General features: G+C 41.6%; 1 protein-coding gene across 1 annotated transcript in view; it reads left to right on the top strand.

The window, feature by feature from the left end:
• Positions 1-5,344: 5,344 nt before the first annotated feature.
• LOC311045995 (uncharacterized protein) overlaps positions 5,345-16,947 on the top strand; it is a 119,951-nt gene continuing 108,348 nt past the window's right edge. Inside the window, exons 1-2 of the mRNA XM_084058065.1 lie at positions 5,345-5,484; positions 10,182-10,318. Coding sequence (XP_083914191.1) covers positions 5,385-5,484; positions 10,182-10,318 — 237 coding nt within the window. The 5' untranslated portion in view covers positions 5,345-5,384. The remainder of the gene's footprint in view (positions 5,485-10,181; positions 10,319-16,947) is intronic.

Raw genomic sequence — 16,947 nt, 5'->3', positions numbered from 1 at the left:
CCCTTCCAGTACATGCCTTGGTGCACCCACATTTGGTCAACTCCCAACAACTCTCCGCAATAGGTGGAGTCCAGAAGACTTTCCACTTCTCGTCCTGTTCCACCCATCCCCAGTCAGATGGCTCGGCATTTGTGGATGTCGCTTCAATGCCTGTCCCCACACGTATCCAGCCTCATAAGAAGCACGTTTGGCATGCTCTTGAGTTGCTGTTTGAGTTGGTGGGATCAAGTCATAATGTCTTTGCTTTCTGGCAAAGAGATCAAGATGTAGATGCTCTCTTTTGGGCCCTTTCCAGCTCTGTGATGTTGAACCTAAGTTTACAGCTTAAATTATATTTTGCTCTGTTTCTTGTCAATGTGCTTTCTATGCCATCACCTTCATCTAGTCGGGTTAGACTAAGTAAGATAGGTAGAGCATTGATCTTATGAAATAATGGAACATTTCTTGCAATGGTATCATAACCAGTACGATCGTGCTCTCTGTTGAATAAACTCGGCTGAATGAGTTTTTCCTTGGTGACCTGCTGACAAATGAAACATCTGTCCCAGTTAGTTTTTCCAACTGTTATGATGGCTTCTGCCATGTCTGCAGCATAGGCAGAGGCCGAGGGTTTATCCTTTTACCACCTTTTACCAAGCACTTTGATGTATGGGATACAACTAAGTTCGTGCCTTAACCCTACACTTAGTCCGATCGTTCATCCAATGCCATTTAAATCCTGTGCGATCTGTACACCATCCGGTTAACTAAAACCCCATTAACCTTGGCTCGGCTCTCCCGCGCTGGCACAACCTGTCAATTCAGGTGCGGCTATCTACTTGTTTTGGGGTAAATTAGACAGCATTTGGGGTACTAACTTTCAATTAGCTGACATTGAACCCCACTCTGAGTTTAACAGCAGTGATATATCACCAGTGTGCCCTGGTAGTGCGGATATTCACTCTTATCTAATCTATCTATGATCAACAAATCAACACAACTGTATTGTGATGTGTTAAAAGTTGTTCTTTAGCATAATAACAATAATCGTATAATTGTCCTTAATGAAAAAAAACATACATTTCTATGAGAAAATTTATCTTTTGAGGATCCAGGGGGCGGCCATCTTGAAAATAGAAATTTCAAGTGGATGTGAGTGTCTTCTTGTCAAGCAACCCTTAGAGACTGCTCATGCCAATTGTAATGCCTGTATCAACAAATAAACCATTATATAACTTAATTGCTCCACTAAAGTGTTGGCCATCTTGACAAATGGCCGCCATCTTGAAATTTCAAGTAGCTGTGGGTGGCCTATTGTCAAGTGACCCACAGAGACTGCTCATGCCAATTTTCATGCTTGTATCACCAAATAAACCATTATATAACGTAATTGCTCCACTAAAGTGTTGGCCATCTTGAAAAATGGCCGCCATCTTGGAATTTCAAGTAGCTGTGGGTGGTCTATTGTCAAGTGACCCACAGAGACTGCTCATGCCAATTTTCATGCTTGTATCACCAAATAAACCATCATATCACTTAACTGCCCACTAAGGTGTCGGCCATCTTGAAAAATGGCCGCCATCTTGAAATTACAACTGCCTCGGACAATTTTCTTGTCAAGTGACCCGTGGAGACTGCTCATGCCAATTTTCACGCTCAGAAATTGAAAGATCGTAGCACTTAGCTGCTCCGCTAATAAGAAGAAACATATAAATATAAAATGTAAAAAGATAAAGAATGTAGGCCTACTTGAAAAAATATTCACAATTTAAAGTCTCTTTAAATGGATCTACTGCAAACATTTGAACATTTATAATGAAATGCTCTATTGATTCAATATGCTATAACCTACTATATTATAATGTATCATAAAGTAATTCACAGTGAATAGGGCATAATGTTCAAAATATTGAGTTAATCAGCTAAAAGGCAGCTGTGTTTGGTCAGCTAATTACCAAGGTTCCAGCTGTAGCCTACACTAGAGTAACATTATAATTTTACTATGTATTATTTTATTTTATTTTATTTGTCTCTAGGCTGTAGGAGAGATACATTGCAAGTTGAAATATCACAAAGTCTCTCTCTCTCTCTCTCTCTCTCTCTCTCTCTCTCTCTCTCTCTCTCTCTCTCTCACACTCACTCGCGCACACACACACACGCACGCACGCACGCACGCACGCACGCACGCACGCACACACACACACACACACACACACACACACACACATACACCTCTCCCTCTCACACATTAAGATATCCGATTGATTGTATGTCAAACCATATTCAGTTAATCAGTTAAAAGGCAGCTGTGTTTGATCAGCTATTTACCTCATTTCCTTTTACACCAACACAAATGACAAATCCACACAGAGAGAGAGAGAGAGAGAGAGAGAGAGAGAGCACGAGCGAGCTGTGGAACAAACAACTTACTTGAAACAGCCTTACCTTACAAATCAAAAGGTTGATGTCAACATGACTAGTAATCTATGTGTGATTTATAGAAGGACATAATGTAATTTTATTCATAAATAGAATTATTTATAGATAAGATGTAGCCTACAGTAGGTTGTAGGTAGTGTGTCAGAACAGTAGGGGGAGCCACAACACAGAGCAGAAACTGAACAATAGGCTCTGTGCACAGCAGCCATATTATCACTTCCTTCACAGGTGTTACCAATGATACTAATGAAGGCTCTGTTCCATTTAGTGTAGCACAGTGGTTTCCACGACCCCCATAACTCTGAGAGTGTACAAATGGAACCAAATGGACCCGTAAGGGTCCATTTGGTTCCGATTCTTTTGCGGTTTCGGGTCGAAAAATGTGCGGGTTTGGGTGGGTTTTGGCACTTTTTTTCCTTTACTTTATTTCGGTTTTAGGGTTAGGGTTAGGTTAGGTTAGGGTTATGTTATTTAATTCTCGTTCTCATAAATAAAATAAAAAAATCGAAATTCTAAAAATAAAAAAAAATAAAAAAATCCCTTCCCATCACCAGGGGGGCTGCAGCCCCCGTAGCCCCCCCCCTTCCCGCGCCACTGCAAAGGTTCATTATAGATCATTATTAGCAAATACAATTATTTTGATGACAGATGTACACTCTCAGAGTGTTGGGGGTCCATGCATGGTCTAATACATACCTTACCAACTGGTAACTTAACATGTTTAAGAACCAATGACATAAGACCCAGTCCAGGTTCATGTCAAGGACCTCCAAATTAATATGCATTTTGGCCACGGACCCTAATTGAAAAGATGTTGTACCAGGGACCCCCACCCCACACAAGATTTGTGTAAAACAACAAAACAACACGTCATGCATTGTGACGTGTTGTCAGTTTGTACATCAACTGTTTTCAAATAGCTGATGTAATATAACTTAGGGTCAAAGTGGTTAAGCTGTTTTTGATACTATATTAACACATTTTTCTGGGGACCCCCTGGAAACCACCTCAAGGACCCCTGGGGGTCTCCGGACCCCAGTTTGAGATCCAGTGGTTAAAGGCACCACAAGACAACTCTTCTAAGTGACTGTCTGACTGACTATTGAATCTGCATCCATCTATCATGAACCCATTAAGTCTGAGGCCCATTCTACAAATGTCTTCTAAACCAGTAGTAGTTCTCAAACCTTTTCCTGCCAAGGACCACCAAATTGATATATATATTTGGCAAAGGGTTAAAGGAACACTAAACCCAATAAATAATTATATTTCTATTGTTTACTTACCCTGTGATGTCTTGAAAATATGGAGAATGTTTATTTGTAAAATCCAGAAATTAAGAAAATACCTGATGAATTGAAGAAATCACAGAGATCCGTTTTAACAACAGCAAAACTATATTAAACTCTTTCTAAACTCCAAAACAGCGCTCATACAGTACATACCACAATGAGTGTAGCAATACCACAACATAGAAATACTCTGTTACAACAAAAGGCCCTGAATTCAAAATTGTACTTGAGCAAAAGTACAAAAGTATTGGCATCAAACTAACATATACTTAAAGTACAAAAAAATGGAAAGTACTCATTATCTTTCAGAAATAGCAGATCTACAAGCTCACAACGCCTCGCATCACAGCGTGTTGTGAGCCTCCAGATCAGCTATTTCTGAAAGATAATGAGATAGCTGAAATATCAAATTGGGCCGAAGTGGTTAATGTATGTCTTTCAAATAATTGTAGTGAAGTGAAAAACATGGTCTGATTGATAGTGAGAAACAAATGGGAGAAAGAGAGACAGACTTAGAAAGAGAGACTCACAATCATATAGTGTTGACAGGTGTGTACATGTATATACAGTACATGTACTGTACATGTTCATTATTACATTTACAATGCTTTACATTTGAAGAGCAGCAATGTACAACACGCACGCACGCACGCACGCACGCACGCACGCACGCACGCACGCACGCACGCACACACACACACACACACACACACACACACACACACACACACACACACACACACACACACACATACAGGGAGGGGTGTAACCAGTCAATGTGCTCTGCCCTGTAATCCTGATCCCAACCCTAAACCACCACTCTCTCTCTCTCTCTCTCTCTCTCTCTCTCTCACACACACACACACACACACACACACACACACACACACACACACACACACACACACACACACACACACACACACACACACACACACACACAGACACACACACACACACACACACACACACACACACACACACACACACACACACACACACACACACACACACACACACACACACACACACACACACACTCTCTTCTCCCCCCCCCCTCTCTCTCTCTCTCTCTCTCTCTCTCTCTCTCTCTCTCTCTCTCTCTCTCTCTCTCTCTCTCTCTCTCTCTCTCTCTCTCTCTCTCTCTCTCTCTCTCTCTCTCTCTCTCTCTCTCTTCCTATTTTGGTCTCTTTTCTCCTTCTCTTATCTACTTGTCTATAACTCATCCTGCTCTCTCTCCCTCCCTCCCTCCCTCGCTCTCTCTCTCTCTCTCTCCCTCCCTCCTCCTCTAGTGTGTTGATATAAAGAGCTTGCCAGAGGCCACTGCTTGTCATTTTCAGCTTGTAGCAGCAGCAACAACACATGCTTGAAGCAGACAGACAGACAGACAGACAGACAGACAGACAGACAGACAGACAGACAGACAGACAGACAGACAGACAGACAGAGAGACCCTTCTATCGGAACACCTTTTGAATTCACCAACACTACACTAAGCGCTTGTGAGAGTCAGTGCAGCTTTGAATAGTTTCAGAAGCATTTTTGTTCCAACAGGCCGGGGGGGCTTCTATATAGCTGGAGAAGAGTTTGACACACAAGGGTGGGGGGGTCTGGGGGTGGGGGGGGAAAGAACCCGCACTACAGGACGTATAGTGCCTATAGAGCAAGGCAAGAATGATGATGATGGTGATGCTGTGGATGATGCTGATGCTGTGGACCACCTCGTTGCCTGCTGTGAGCGGAGAGACTACGCAACACATGGACAGTCAGGCCAGTAAGAAACTTATCCTGATGTCTGTTCATGTGACTGATGTTCAGTATGGTGGAAAAAGTACTCAAATTCTTTACTTAAGTAAAAGTACCAATACTGCAATATAAAAATACCCTGTTACAGAATTCAAAATTGACTTGAGTAAAAGTACGAAAGTATTGGCATCAAAATGTACTTAAAGTACCAAAAGTAAAAGTACTAAATATTTGAAAATAGCAGATCTACAAGCTAGGTACAAAATAGGGCAAAAGTGGTTAAAAAGTAACCGGGAACCCTAGGCCGGGTCCTCAGAGTTACCACAGGGCAGTGGTGGAAGAAGAACTCAAATGTTTTACTCAAGTAAAAGTAACAATACTGCAATGTACAGTAGAAGTGCTCTGTTATAAGTAGGAGTCCGGAATTAAAAATTGACTTGAGTAAAAGTATGGGTATTAAAATGTACTTAAAGTACCAAAAGTAAAAGTACTAAAGTGTTTGAAAATAGTGGATCTTAAGTATCTACAAGCTCACAGTGAGCTTGTAGATCGGCTATTTTCAAATAGCCTAGGTATAAAATAGGGCTAAAGTGGTTAATGTATGTTTTATAATATAATCATGTATATCTGCAAAGTAACTAGTAACTAAAGTTTTCAAATAATTGTAGTGGAGTAAAAGTACAATATTTTTCTTTGAGATGTAGTGGAGTAGAAGTAAACGTATAGACAATTGGAAATACTCCAGCAAAGTACCTCAAAATTATACTTAAGTACATGTATTTAGTTACTTTACACCACTGGTGATGTGTAAATTAATATTTTTGTTTACACATTATATTTTCTATTAATAATTATGTTAGGATTCACTTAACCAGTTAAAACCCTCATCATTGTGTTGGATTTATGTTAATATATATTTTCAGGCAGTTAACCACTTGAACCCTCAATACTTACAGAACTTGTACTTGATCTGCTCTTTTTTCCCCTCTACACCAAACCTCTTCCACTCGCAGTGCGAGACGTTGTGAGCTTGTAGATCTGATATTTCCGGCTAATATTCCGCTCAGATTCTAAGGTTGAAATGGTTGATGTAAAAAAAAAAAAAGTTACTATCATACAAAGATTTGGCGACCCCCCTGTTAAAATTCTGAGGACCCCCTAGGGGTCCCAGACCCCCTGTTGAAGACCCCTGCTTTATACTTCTATTCCACTACATCTCATGAGTAAATATTTCTCTTTATACTCCGCTACCATTATTCGACAGCTTTAGTTACTAGTTACTTTTCAGATTGAGTTTATTATTACTAAGCAATTAAGACCTGTTCGGCTATTTGTAAATGGCAGATCTACAAGCTCACAACACGTCACAACACAACGCATTGTGAACTTGAAGATCTGCTATTTATCTTTTATATTTTTGGGGAGGGGGGGAATGAAAAGATTAATACAATAATAAATAAATAAATGAAAAAAATAATTAAAACAATATTATTGATAGAAAAGATCATGCGTAAACAAAGAAACAAATAAACAAACATAAATGTACACTACACTGATGATAGTGCTGTCAAACAAGTCTATGAAGCTATCTATGAAATCTATTAAAAAGTATAATCTGCAATACAATGTTATACAATAGTGCAGGGGTCCCTGCTTCATCTCTCTGTCGGCTAAGGGGTCCTTGACCTGAAAAACCTTGAAGACCCCTGATCTAATGTCAAACATGACATTGCACATGCTTTCAGGCGTGTCACATTGTATAGATCAGCTATTCCTGCAGGTTCATGTGGTTAAAGGTTGGTTTCAAAGTGAAAACGTTCTGGTGTGTGCGTGTGCGTGTGCGTGTGCGTGTGCGTGTGCGTGTGCGTGCGCGTGTGTGTGTGTGTGGTCCCAGTGTTACTGCACTGCAAGAACATCCTGGCTTTGAACTGCTAGGGGTGTGTGGTGTGTGTGTGTGTGTGTGTGTGTGTGTGTGTGTGCGCGTGCGTGTGCGTACGTGTGCGTGTGCGTGTGCGTGTGTGTGTGTGTGTGCGTGTGTGTGTGTGTGTGCGCGCGTGTGCATGCGTTTGTATTACTACTTATGTGAGGACCAAATGTCCCCACAAGTATAGTAGAATATGAGAAATAGATGTTGAGAGGACCATTTGTGTCCACTTCCAAGATAAAACAAAACAATTGTGTGTTTTTTCCATATTAACACGAATGTTAAAGAAGGTTTTTATTCCAACAGATAACCGTTTTAGAGTCATTAAGTGGTTTCAATGACATTACAAGAACACCTGTGTTTGTGTGTGTTTCACTTTGATGCCTGTCGTGTGTGGGTGGAGAGTAACATTAAAGGTGACTACCAAACTACTTCAGACTACTTTGGACTGGTAGTCTGTTGGCAAAAGTTGACATTTAGTTCAGCATAAGCAGTCGGCCGGTGTGCACATTGTTGTGCTAATGCATTAGAGCTTGTTGCCAGGTCTGCTTATTATAAGCGACTTTGTGCTTGTTTTCCTGTAGAGTCGCTTGTAAATATTCATAGTTGCCGGTTGCTTTTGTTAGGACTTGTTTTCATAGACCTGGTCGCTTGTTTCATTCACATAATCTGGCAACACTGAAGCCGGCTTGGACCAAACCTTTAGATCATATTCACATGGTGGCCATATTGCTATTAAATTAATGAAATGCCATTCCAAAATGGCCGCCGTGTGAATATGGTCTTTACTGCTATATATGGTAGTGCACGGCGGATTTATAGTGGGTGGGACCCACTACGTCCCACCCACTACACCCACGACTTCTTTCTTATACATTAGAAGAGTTAGGACGTCACTAACGTCACTAATACAGCCCGAATACCCAATCTCAGCACCGGCCACAGTGGCGCACACTGCTAATCATCTAATCATTAGACTCCCAATCCACTACCACTGGGAGTCTAGGTTCGACTCCTTCTTGGGACAATACTTTTTCAAACAACTACTTTTTTTCGCCGATAAAGTATAGTTTTGGACCGGACCGCGACAGAGGGGCACAGTCTCAAGCAAACTTGAGCCACCACTTCGCGCGAGGTGCCGTGGCGAACGTTGCAAAGTTCGTTTTGAGCCTACTCAGCCCCGTCCGAGTTACGTACCGATAGGCACAGAATAGTAAATGATGTTGAGGGGACTGCGTTTGCCCTAACTGACACTCAAAGTGACTACTGGCCAATCACAGCGCGTCTTTCCCGGGACTTACACAACTCTCAACTTCCGATATCGGCTGCCTTAACATGCAGTGCCAACATTTGCATGCGTGGTTATGGTTGGTCATTGGCCGTATTGTTCTCCAGTTCCACTCTCCTAATCACCACCCATCAGTATCCATGTGCTTTTGTGTTTGTATACAACAGTATTCTTGCAATGGCTGCTAGCAGCAGAAAGAACACACAACTTGTTAAAGATTTGAACAAACATGTTTTCCTCCGTGTGGAAACCCTGGCCATGAGAGGCGTGTGTTTTGGCGAGTGTATAGCTTCGCTTTCATGATTCATGTTGCGATGTGTTAACCAATTTACTGTTGACGGGAAAGTATCTGCGTCATTTTAGATTTCTTTGGCTATTAAAAAATAGCAGATACACAAGCTCATATCGCGGCACCGAGTGCCACGTACGCGTAAGTACATGTGTGCGTGTGCGTGTTATCGTGTGGGTTTGTCCGGGTGGGTAGGTTTCCTTCCACACCAAAAAGACACACGCTGCTCAGTCAACCTAGCCTGTAAAAATAGAGCTTAATAATAATTATAATAATAATAATACAAATGGCTTCTGAAAAGGTCACTTTGTCTTTTGACTTTTATTCAGGAGATTCAGGCTAAGTGGTCAGTGGTTGTGGTGGCCCAGCTGACTGTGTGTGTGTGTGTGTGTGTGTGTGTGTGTGTGTGTGTGTGTGTGTGTGTGTGTGTGTGTGTGTGTGTGTGTGTGTGTGTGTGTGTGTGTGTGTGTGTGTGTGTGTGTGTGTGTGTGTGTGTGTGTGTGTGTGTGTGTGTGTGTGTGTGTGTGCGTGCGTGTGCGTGTGTGTATAAAGGTTTGTTTTATTACTGAGCTTCAGTAGGTTTAGTCATAGCTGTTGAGGTGATTCTCTCCTCCACACCGCTGTGACAGAGAGCTGACAACTCTCTATGAAAACGATGACTGTTACAGTAGTGGACACCAAACAAGTACATTTACTTGAGTATCTGCACTTAAGCAATATGTGAACCCATACCAAATTTTTGTTAAAAAAAAGAAAAGAAAATATTTTTGTTGTTGTTGTTTTTGCCTCTGGGGGCGGGGCACCATCTGGGTTGAGTCATTTGTCCACCACTGACTGTAAGTCATGCTAATCATTACGGTCGACGTGGTCTTGCAGATCCAATCACGCTATAGCAGTTAGGGTCCATTTGGTTCCATTTGTACACTCTCAGAGTTACAGACCCATAAGGGTCCATTTGGTTCCTGTCCATCATTTAGCTGGGGACCCCCTGGAACCGCCTCAAGTACCCCTGAGGGTCCCCGTACCCCACTTTGAGAACCAATGCGCTATAGTATACATGAATACATAATGAGAAGGCATACGCATATCTCGAGTTGAACGTGGACAAAAGTCAGTCTCTCTCTCTCTCTCTCTCTCTCTCTCTCTCTCTCTCTCTCTCTCTCTCTCTCTCTCTCTCTCTCTCTCTCTCTCTCTCTCTCTCTCTCTCTCTCTGTCTGTCTCCAGGTTGCAGTACAACATGTAATGATCTGGTGTTTATCATCGATGGATCTAGCAGTCTGGGGAAGGTGGACTTCCAGCTGGCTAAGCAGTGGATCGTCAACATCACTCACAGTTTCGACGTCAGCTCCCAACACACACAGGTCAATACAGTACCAATGTAGTCCCTCAGGGCTCTTTTCTGTTTTCTGTTATTCCGGGGAAAGCAAAAAATGGGTCATTTAACGTCTACTCATGCAGGCTTATGGAGCACCCTGGACAGTTTTTAAGTTGCTTGATTCAGTATTTAGATATTTGATATTCATTTTATCAGACACGCCCCCTTCCTATACAAAATTGTAACTTCAAACTGCATTTCAACCATGTTAGATTCATCGGAAACACCCGTCCTTGGTTCTGGTGACTGATATTGCCCTTCTAATACCTGAAGGGGCCGTGTTTTTTCAATTACTTTTTTATCACTTCTTTATTTTTATTTTTTTGTTTTGAAAATGAAAAAAACAAAAATAATACAATTATTATTATTATTTTTTTAAATGAGAAAAGTAATCGAAAAAACACGGCCCCTCATGTATTAGGAGGGCAGGATGAGTCACCAGAATCAAGGACGGGTGTTTTTGATGAATCTAACATGTTAAAAATGGAGTTTGAAGTTACAATGGGTTTGTATAGGATGGGTGCCTGTATTTCAGCCATTCAGGAGAGAGTACCCATTTATCAGCTTCAATTTTATATTGTTCTAGTTCCAATTTTGTCTGATCATTCCCCCCCCCCCCCCTTTTTTTATCACTTCTGTGATGACCACGTATCCTTTTGTTAAAAAAATGTATTTGTGGAAACAATATGGACTGGACTGAAATAATAAACGCTTACATTTATGGAAGAATAGAATGTCCACTCCAGGTTCTGTTTAGTTTCAACTTTAAAGCTTGATTTATTTCTCTTCTGTTTACAAAGACGCATAAATGAAAAGAAAACTGAACTGGTACAAGATGATGTCTCAGTCTGCCATGCCTTTTACTGTATGCAGCACTCTACAGCCATTCATAGACTCACCACAAATAAAATAGCATTAATTCATATAAACTAAAACAAATGCTCCTAGACAACTGCCAATTTCACCTGGACCTGAACATGTTTCCCTTATATCACAGAGATGGAAAGACAGGGAGACCCCTGCAACTGAACAAACACTCTATGGCTGCTGTTACATGGACAGTTTCATTCGGAATGAATACACTTCTATTCGGAATGAATGAATGGATGAATTCATTCAGAATAGAAATACTCATGTAAACACCTCAATTGGAATAGAATATTCCATTCCAGTCTGACCCGAATGAATTTTCATTCGGGTTGGGGGGTGGTATTGACCGTTTGAATCGGAATATACCAATCGGAATTGACCATGTAAACACTTTATTCCGAACGCTCCTCTCTGTTTGGAATACATGCATTCCTTTGCACATGTCCGTGCTTAATAGTGCTGTCAGAATTGTCCAAAAATGACTTATCAAATCTCTAATTCGGCCACGGTTGGTGCTGAGAAGCACTCGCTCCTGCGGGATAAAATGAATGATTCTATTCTATAGCGTCATTTAATAAGCCCTTTTCTAAACGGGTATTTTAGTTTTTAAAAATAATCCCTGGCCACATGACAAAGATTATTATTTTTTAAAATCTCTGTCCACACGTAAACGCAGAAACACATTGATCAGCTGCAGGTTTCAATTTTAAATCAGATTTTATTTTATTATTTTTATTTATTTTATATATGAGGGGCCAAATACATATACATTTTAATCACATGTTAAGGCCCAATACTGCAATAGCTGCATTATTTTAATAGCATACGTGAACAAAAATAAATGAAAACAACAGCTGCAGCGAAAACAGATGAGTTTTACTTCATCAATTCATTACATGGGCAGCCGGAACGGTCGTCCCAAAACACCCCGCCCCACGCACCTTTTGAGCGGGCCATCCACGGCTGCTCCATGGTCGCTGGATTTTGACCCGGGGCGATTGTGTTTTAGGGCGACAGACCCCGCATTCAACCCGTGTGCGCTCCGCGCGCTACTCGGCGCAGAAAGAGGGTTTTCGTCACAGTGAATGAGTTACAGCATGTTTCAAAGCTTTTTCATAATAATACAAGAAAAACGTGACACTCGGCATAATGAGTAGCTTATACTTTCTACTTAAGTATATTTTGATGCCAATACTTTTGTACTTTTGCCATAAATGAGCGTGCCTTATTTCATAGACTGTAGTGTTGCTCTCTCTCTCTCTCTCTCTCTCCATTTATTATTATAATGACCATGAGCGGTCCAGTGTTTATGTATTATTATTTATTATTATAATGACCATGTGCGAATGCGCGATGACGTCATCGTACCTACATGAGAAATGTGACAAATCGTATAGGCTAGCCTACGTTTTACCGTGTCTGGTACCAATACAAAAAAAAGAAACTGGTCTGAACTTGTAGATCTGCTACTTTTGCATTAAAACGGCGATAACAAAGGAACACAGGCTTGCACCGCATACAACGCTGCCTGGCCAGGAGTCGGTGCATTGCTTACCGGCCTGCCTACGACCGACAGACCTCCGCCGCGGAGGCACAAGGGGGCTATTGCCTTCTCCCATGCCCACCAGGGCTCCGGGTAGTGGCCCCTGGTCCATGCCCGGGCGTAGGCGGGAATCACTTTGCGCATGTCAAAAGTTATATTCCGAATGAATGCTTTGGTCATGTAAACGAGGAATACTTTCCCATGTAAACAGGTGAGTGGAACGGATTCCTCTATTCGGAATGAGTTCATTCTGAATGAATACATGATGTCCATGTAACTGTGGCCTATTAGGCGGGTGCATATATGAAAAAAAAGCACCTAACCCCAAAAAAATTGGAACAAAAGGTTTCTCAACAGTTTTTTGTAGTATGTGGTGTCCTGAATAACGTACTAAAAGTCTACCAAAGTTTGACCACTTTTAAGGTGTTATTTTCAAGATGGCGTCCAAGATGGCCAAAAAAACGTTAAAATAGCTTAATTCCTTCATTATTTATCCTAGACTTAGTACTTTTTGTGTCTAACCCCATGTTTTGGGGGCATGGGAATCCATTGGACTTGTCCAAATTGCAGAGATACAATTAGATCATTGTGAAATCCTATATTTTGTTTGCGACTCTATTAACACCCTCTGAAATGGTCACCCGTTTCAAGTTAACTTAACTAATTATATAATAAATGTCCAACAACTTATTTTTATTTTTTACTGGAACAAGGCTTTAAGATATCCTCAAAACACAACACAACAAATAGTCACAATTTGCAGAAGGTGATGGCAGAGAATATTGTCAGTTGCAATATAGTATTGTTTTCAGTATTGCCCAAACTAAATTCATCTTTGACTATACACCCCACCCAAAAACTATTTCTTGCATTTTGAACCAATCTCTCTGCACCCCTCCCCTTACCCACCCCACAGGAACTTCATAACTCCTCCCCTACATACACGAGAATATTTATTTTTCTCGTGGACAAGCGCAGTGTCATCTTGTAGACACACAATTTTGAAAAACATTGAATAGATGTTTATAGAACTTTTTAACACATTAGGAAAGCAATCAGTGTGAGTTTGCAAAGAGGGATGGGGTGGTTATGGAGGTTAGTGTAGAGCTGTCAGAACTCGGTGCCTAGACAGAGGGGAGTATGAGGGGTGGGTTTGGTCTACAGTTTATTGGGCCTAGGGTTCCCCTCGGGTGGGTAGAGGGGAGTATGGGGGTTACTGGATTGCTTCCTGGGCACTTGGAGCACAGAAGAGCAAAGTTAGGAGCAAAGGAGACCCTGAGCTTCTGATCTCCCCCATGTCCGATGTGCAAAACCTCCAACAGAAATGATATGCCATTTCAACGACAGTTCATGTATCATTTCAACGACATGTATCGTTTGCAGACAGTTCTGCAAACGATACATGAAAGATAAACTTATTTGCCAGATCTCACTCCAAGTGGCAAGCCTGCGCTCTCCTCGTTCTCAGCTCCTCCAAAAGCAAATTAGCATTTGGGATGCAAACGATTTCTAAGCCACGGCACGCTGGAGGACGGAGTGAGGAGGAGACAGAAATTAAGGTATTGGAATTTAGCTAATGCGTGAGGCTGAGAGGAGTGTCCCTATGTCGCCTGGCTCACTGGATAGTCCCACTGGTCCCAAGTGAACCTCCACGCTGGCTCCCGAGATAGGCACTCCCAAGATAGGCACTCTTGAGTTAGCATACTGTAGGTAGCCAGTGGTGGTGGTTGTAAGACCTCCACATGTTGCAAGACTGTGTCAGGCAGACAGTCGTGTCCCTATGTATGCTGGTCCCAAATGGACTTCCTGGCGGGTCTGGCTCCTATGCCCGAGATAGGCACTCGTGAGTGGGCATAGGTAGTGAGGAGGGTGTATGCCGAAAGCAATGCCTGTTTGTTGGATAGCAGCAGGGACACACTCCCTTATGGGCGTGGAGGTCGGTTAGATTGGGATTATATGGGGAGACTGGAGCCAAGGGCGTCATGGGCTGTCCCCTATATGTACCTTCTTGCTGTTATAATTATCCAGAAAAAAAGATCAAGGTTCAAGCTTATTGCCAGCAGTACCAATCACAAAACAAAGACTAAAACCTCACACAACTACTCACAGGAATAAGGAGATGTCTGTGACAAGCAAATCTGAACCTTATCCACACCACACTCCTCCACCACCCCTGTCTAGACACCCAGTAGAAGACACTAGATACATGTTGTGATAGCTCTGTACTGACTTATGCACCCTCTCTAGGCCCACAAGTGGCCATTTTTTTCCTACTGAGTGTAGCATTGTGAGCTTGTACATCGGCTATTTTCACAATGTTTGCCTCTTTCTTACCTAATATTTGAGATAACATATATATAGATAATATAGTCTTAAGAGTAATTAAATTGTAACTTTAGAAATGTGCAGATACCCTGTATACACTTATACTGTATGTTGGTTTGTTTACTGTTGAGTGAGAAAACAATGTTGCACATTAAGCTAACCATCTGGGGACCCCCCAAAATCATTTGGGGGACCCCCAGTTTGGGAACCAGACACCTTTACAAACAAATTGGTGAAGACATTTCTCGGTAAGGAATTTCTTCCAAGATTTGTGTAATATTCCCAGTCTATCACTTGGCAGCCATGTTTTTACAAATGTCACAGTACCACCCAGTAATAATTAATTTATTCCTTATTGGTATCCAAAGAAATTTTGAAAGCTTCAACAGAATGTGAATTACATGTATAGGTGATGAATTCACCAATCCTGGGCATTATGACATGTAGAAAAGGGAGAAATGTCAAATTACATTGTTAAATATGCTTATATATAACCAATTGCTTCAATATTTAATTAGTGTGGTTGCCCAACAGGGCAACCAGACTATAGTACTCTATACACTTTATTTCTTTATTTCTTTATAGATAAACAATACTTTAGAGCGCATCTCCTCCCACAGTTTTTATCCCCCAATGTCGTGCCACATATCAAAATGACCGTCTTGAACGGGAATCGTGCGCGTGTATAGGGCTAAGAGATTGGTTGAATAGTTTAATTGATATTAATTTATTAGTGCATTAAATTTCCCCATCCACTTTAATGTAAAAGTGAAAAAACTCAAATTCAAGTATTTTTTTCTCAGAAACCTTAACAGCTAGAGTTATCAGATTTGGAGGGATAATTTATAATTAAGTCCGAAATTATTGAAAAAAATATCACACCATTCGGCCTCATGGTGGCGCTATAACAGCCCCCTTTACGTTTTGGCCCGTAACTCTTGAACCGTAGGTCCTAAAATCAAAATTTCTTTTCACCTGGATTCCTTGGGTCACGACGCATCTCCCCATATAGGCCACGCCCATTTGCGTCAGGATAGATTTTTTGATATTGATTTATTAGTGCATTAAATTTCCCCATCCACTTTAATGGGAATTGCAAAAACTCCCATTCAAGTATTTTTTTCTCGGAAACCGTAAGGGCTACAGTTACAAAACTTGGAGGGGAGGTTAATAGTTTTTTGAAAAATTATTAACAAAATAATCACACCAGTCGGCCACATGGTGGCGCTATAACAGCCCCCTTTACCTTTTGGCCTATAACTCTTGAACCGTAGGTCGTAAAATCAAAATGTCTTTTTCCCTGGACTCCTTGGGTCACGACGCATCTTCCCATATAGGCCACGCCCATTTGCGTCAGGATAGATTTTCCGCCATTTTGAATTTTCTTCAAAACACACTTTTTGCTCCTTTTCCTTCAATTTTTTCCCAAATCTCACACAAATCGGTACACGTGATCTATGGACCCATGCGATAAAGATATCCAAGCGGAATTTTGATAGTCCATACCGTCCGTCCGTAAATGGCTTCCAAAGTTAGCGGGAGGGGCCCGTTTGACCAAAAATGCCATAAATCACGAACGAAACGTCCGGTCAATCCCAAATTTGAATCACATGTCGAGGGTGGTATACTAAACCAATCCCCAAAAGCATTTCTACTTTGATCCATAGGGGGCGCCACGAATGCTCAAAATGTAACCGTTTGATGCAAAAACCTTATTTTGGGGGGATCGATCCTCTCAAAATGAAACGCAAGCGATCTCAGGAGTGACGACACAATGTAATTGGCGCAGCCTCCGACGTTATTCCTCCCGGCGTATTCCTCGAGTCCCGGCGGCCGCGACCCGCGACCGGCGTCGGCGCAACCACACTCTGCAATTT

The sequence above is a fragment of the Gymnoscopelus microlampas genome (assembly GCF_963454915.1).
Source record: "Gymnoscopelus microlampas genome assembly, chromosome: 5".
NCBI classification, from domain to species: Eukaryota; Metazoa; Chordata; class Actinopteri; order Myctophiformes; family Myctophidae; genus Gymnoscopelus; species Gymnoscopelus microlampas.
This window is presented reverse-complemented; position numbering and strand designations above follow the sequence as displayed.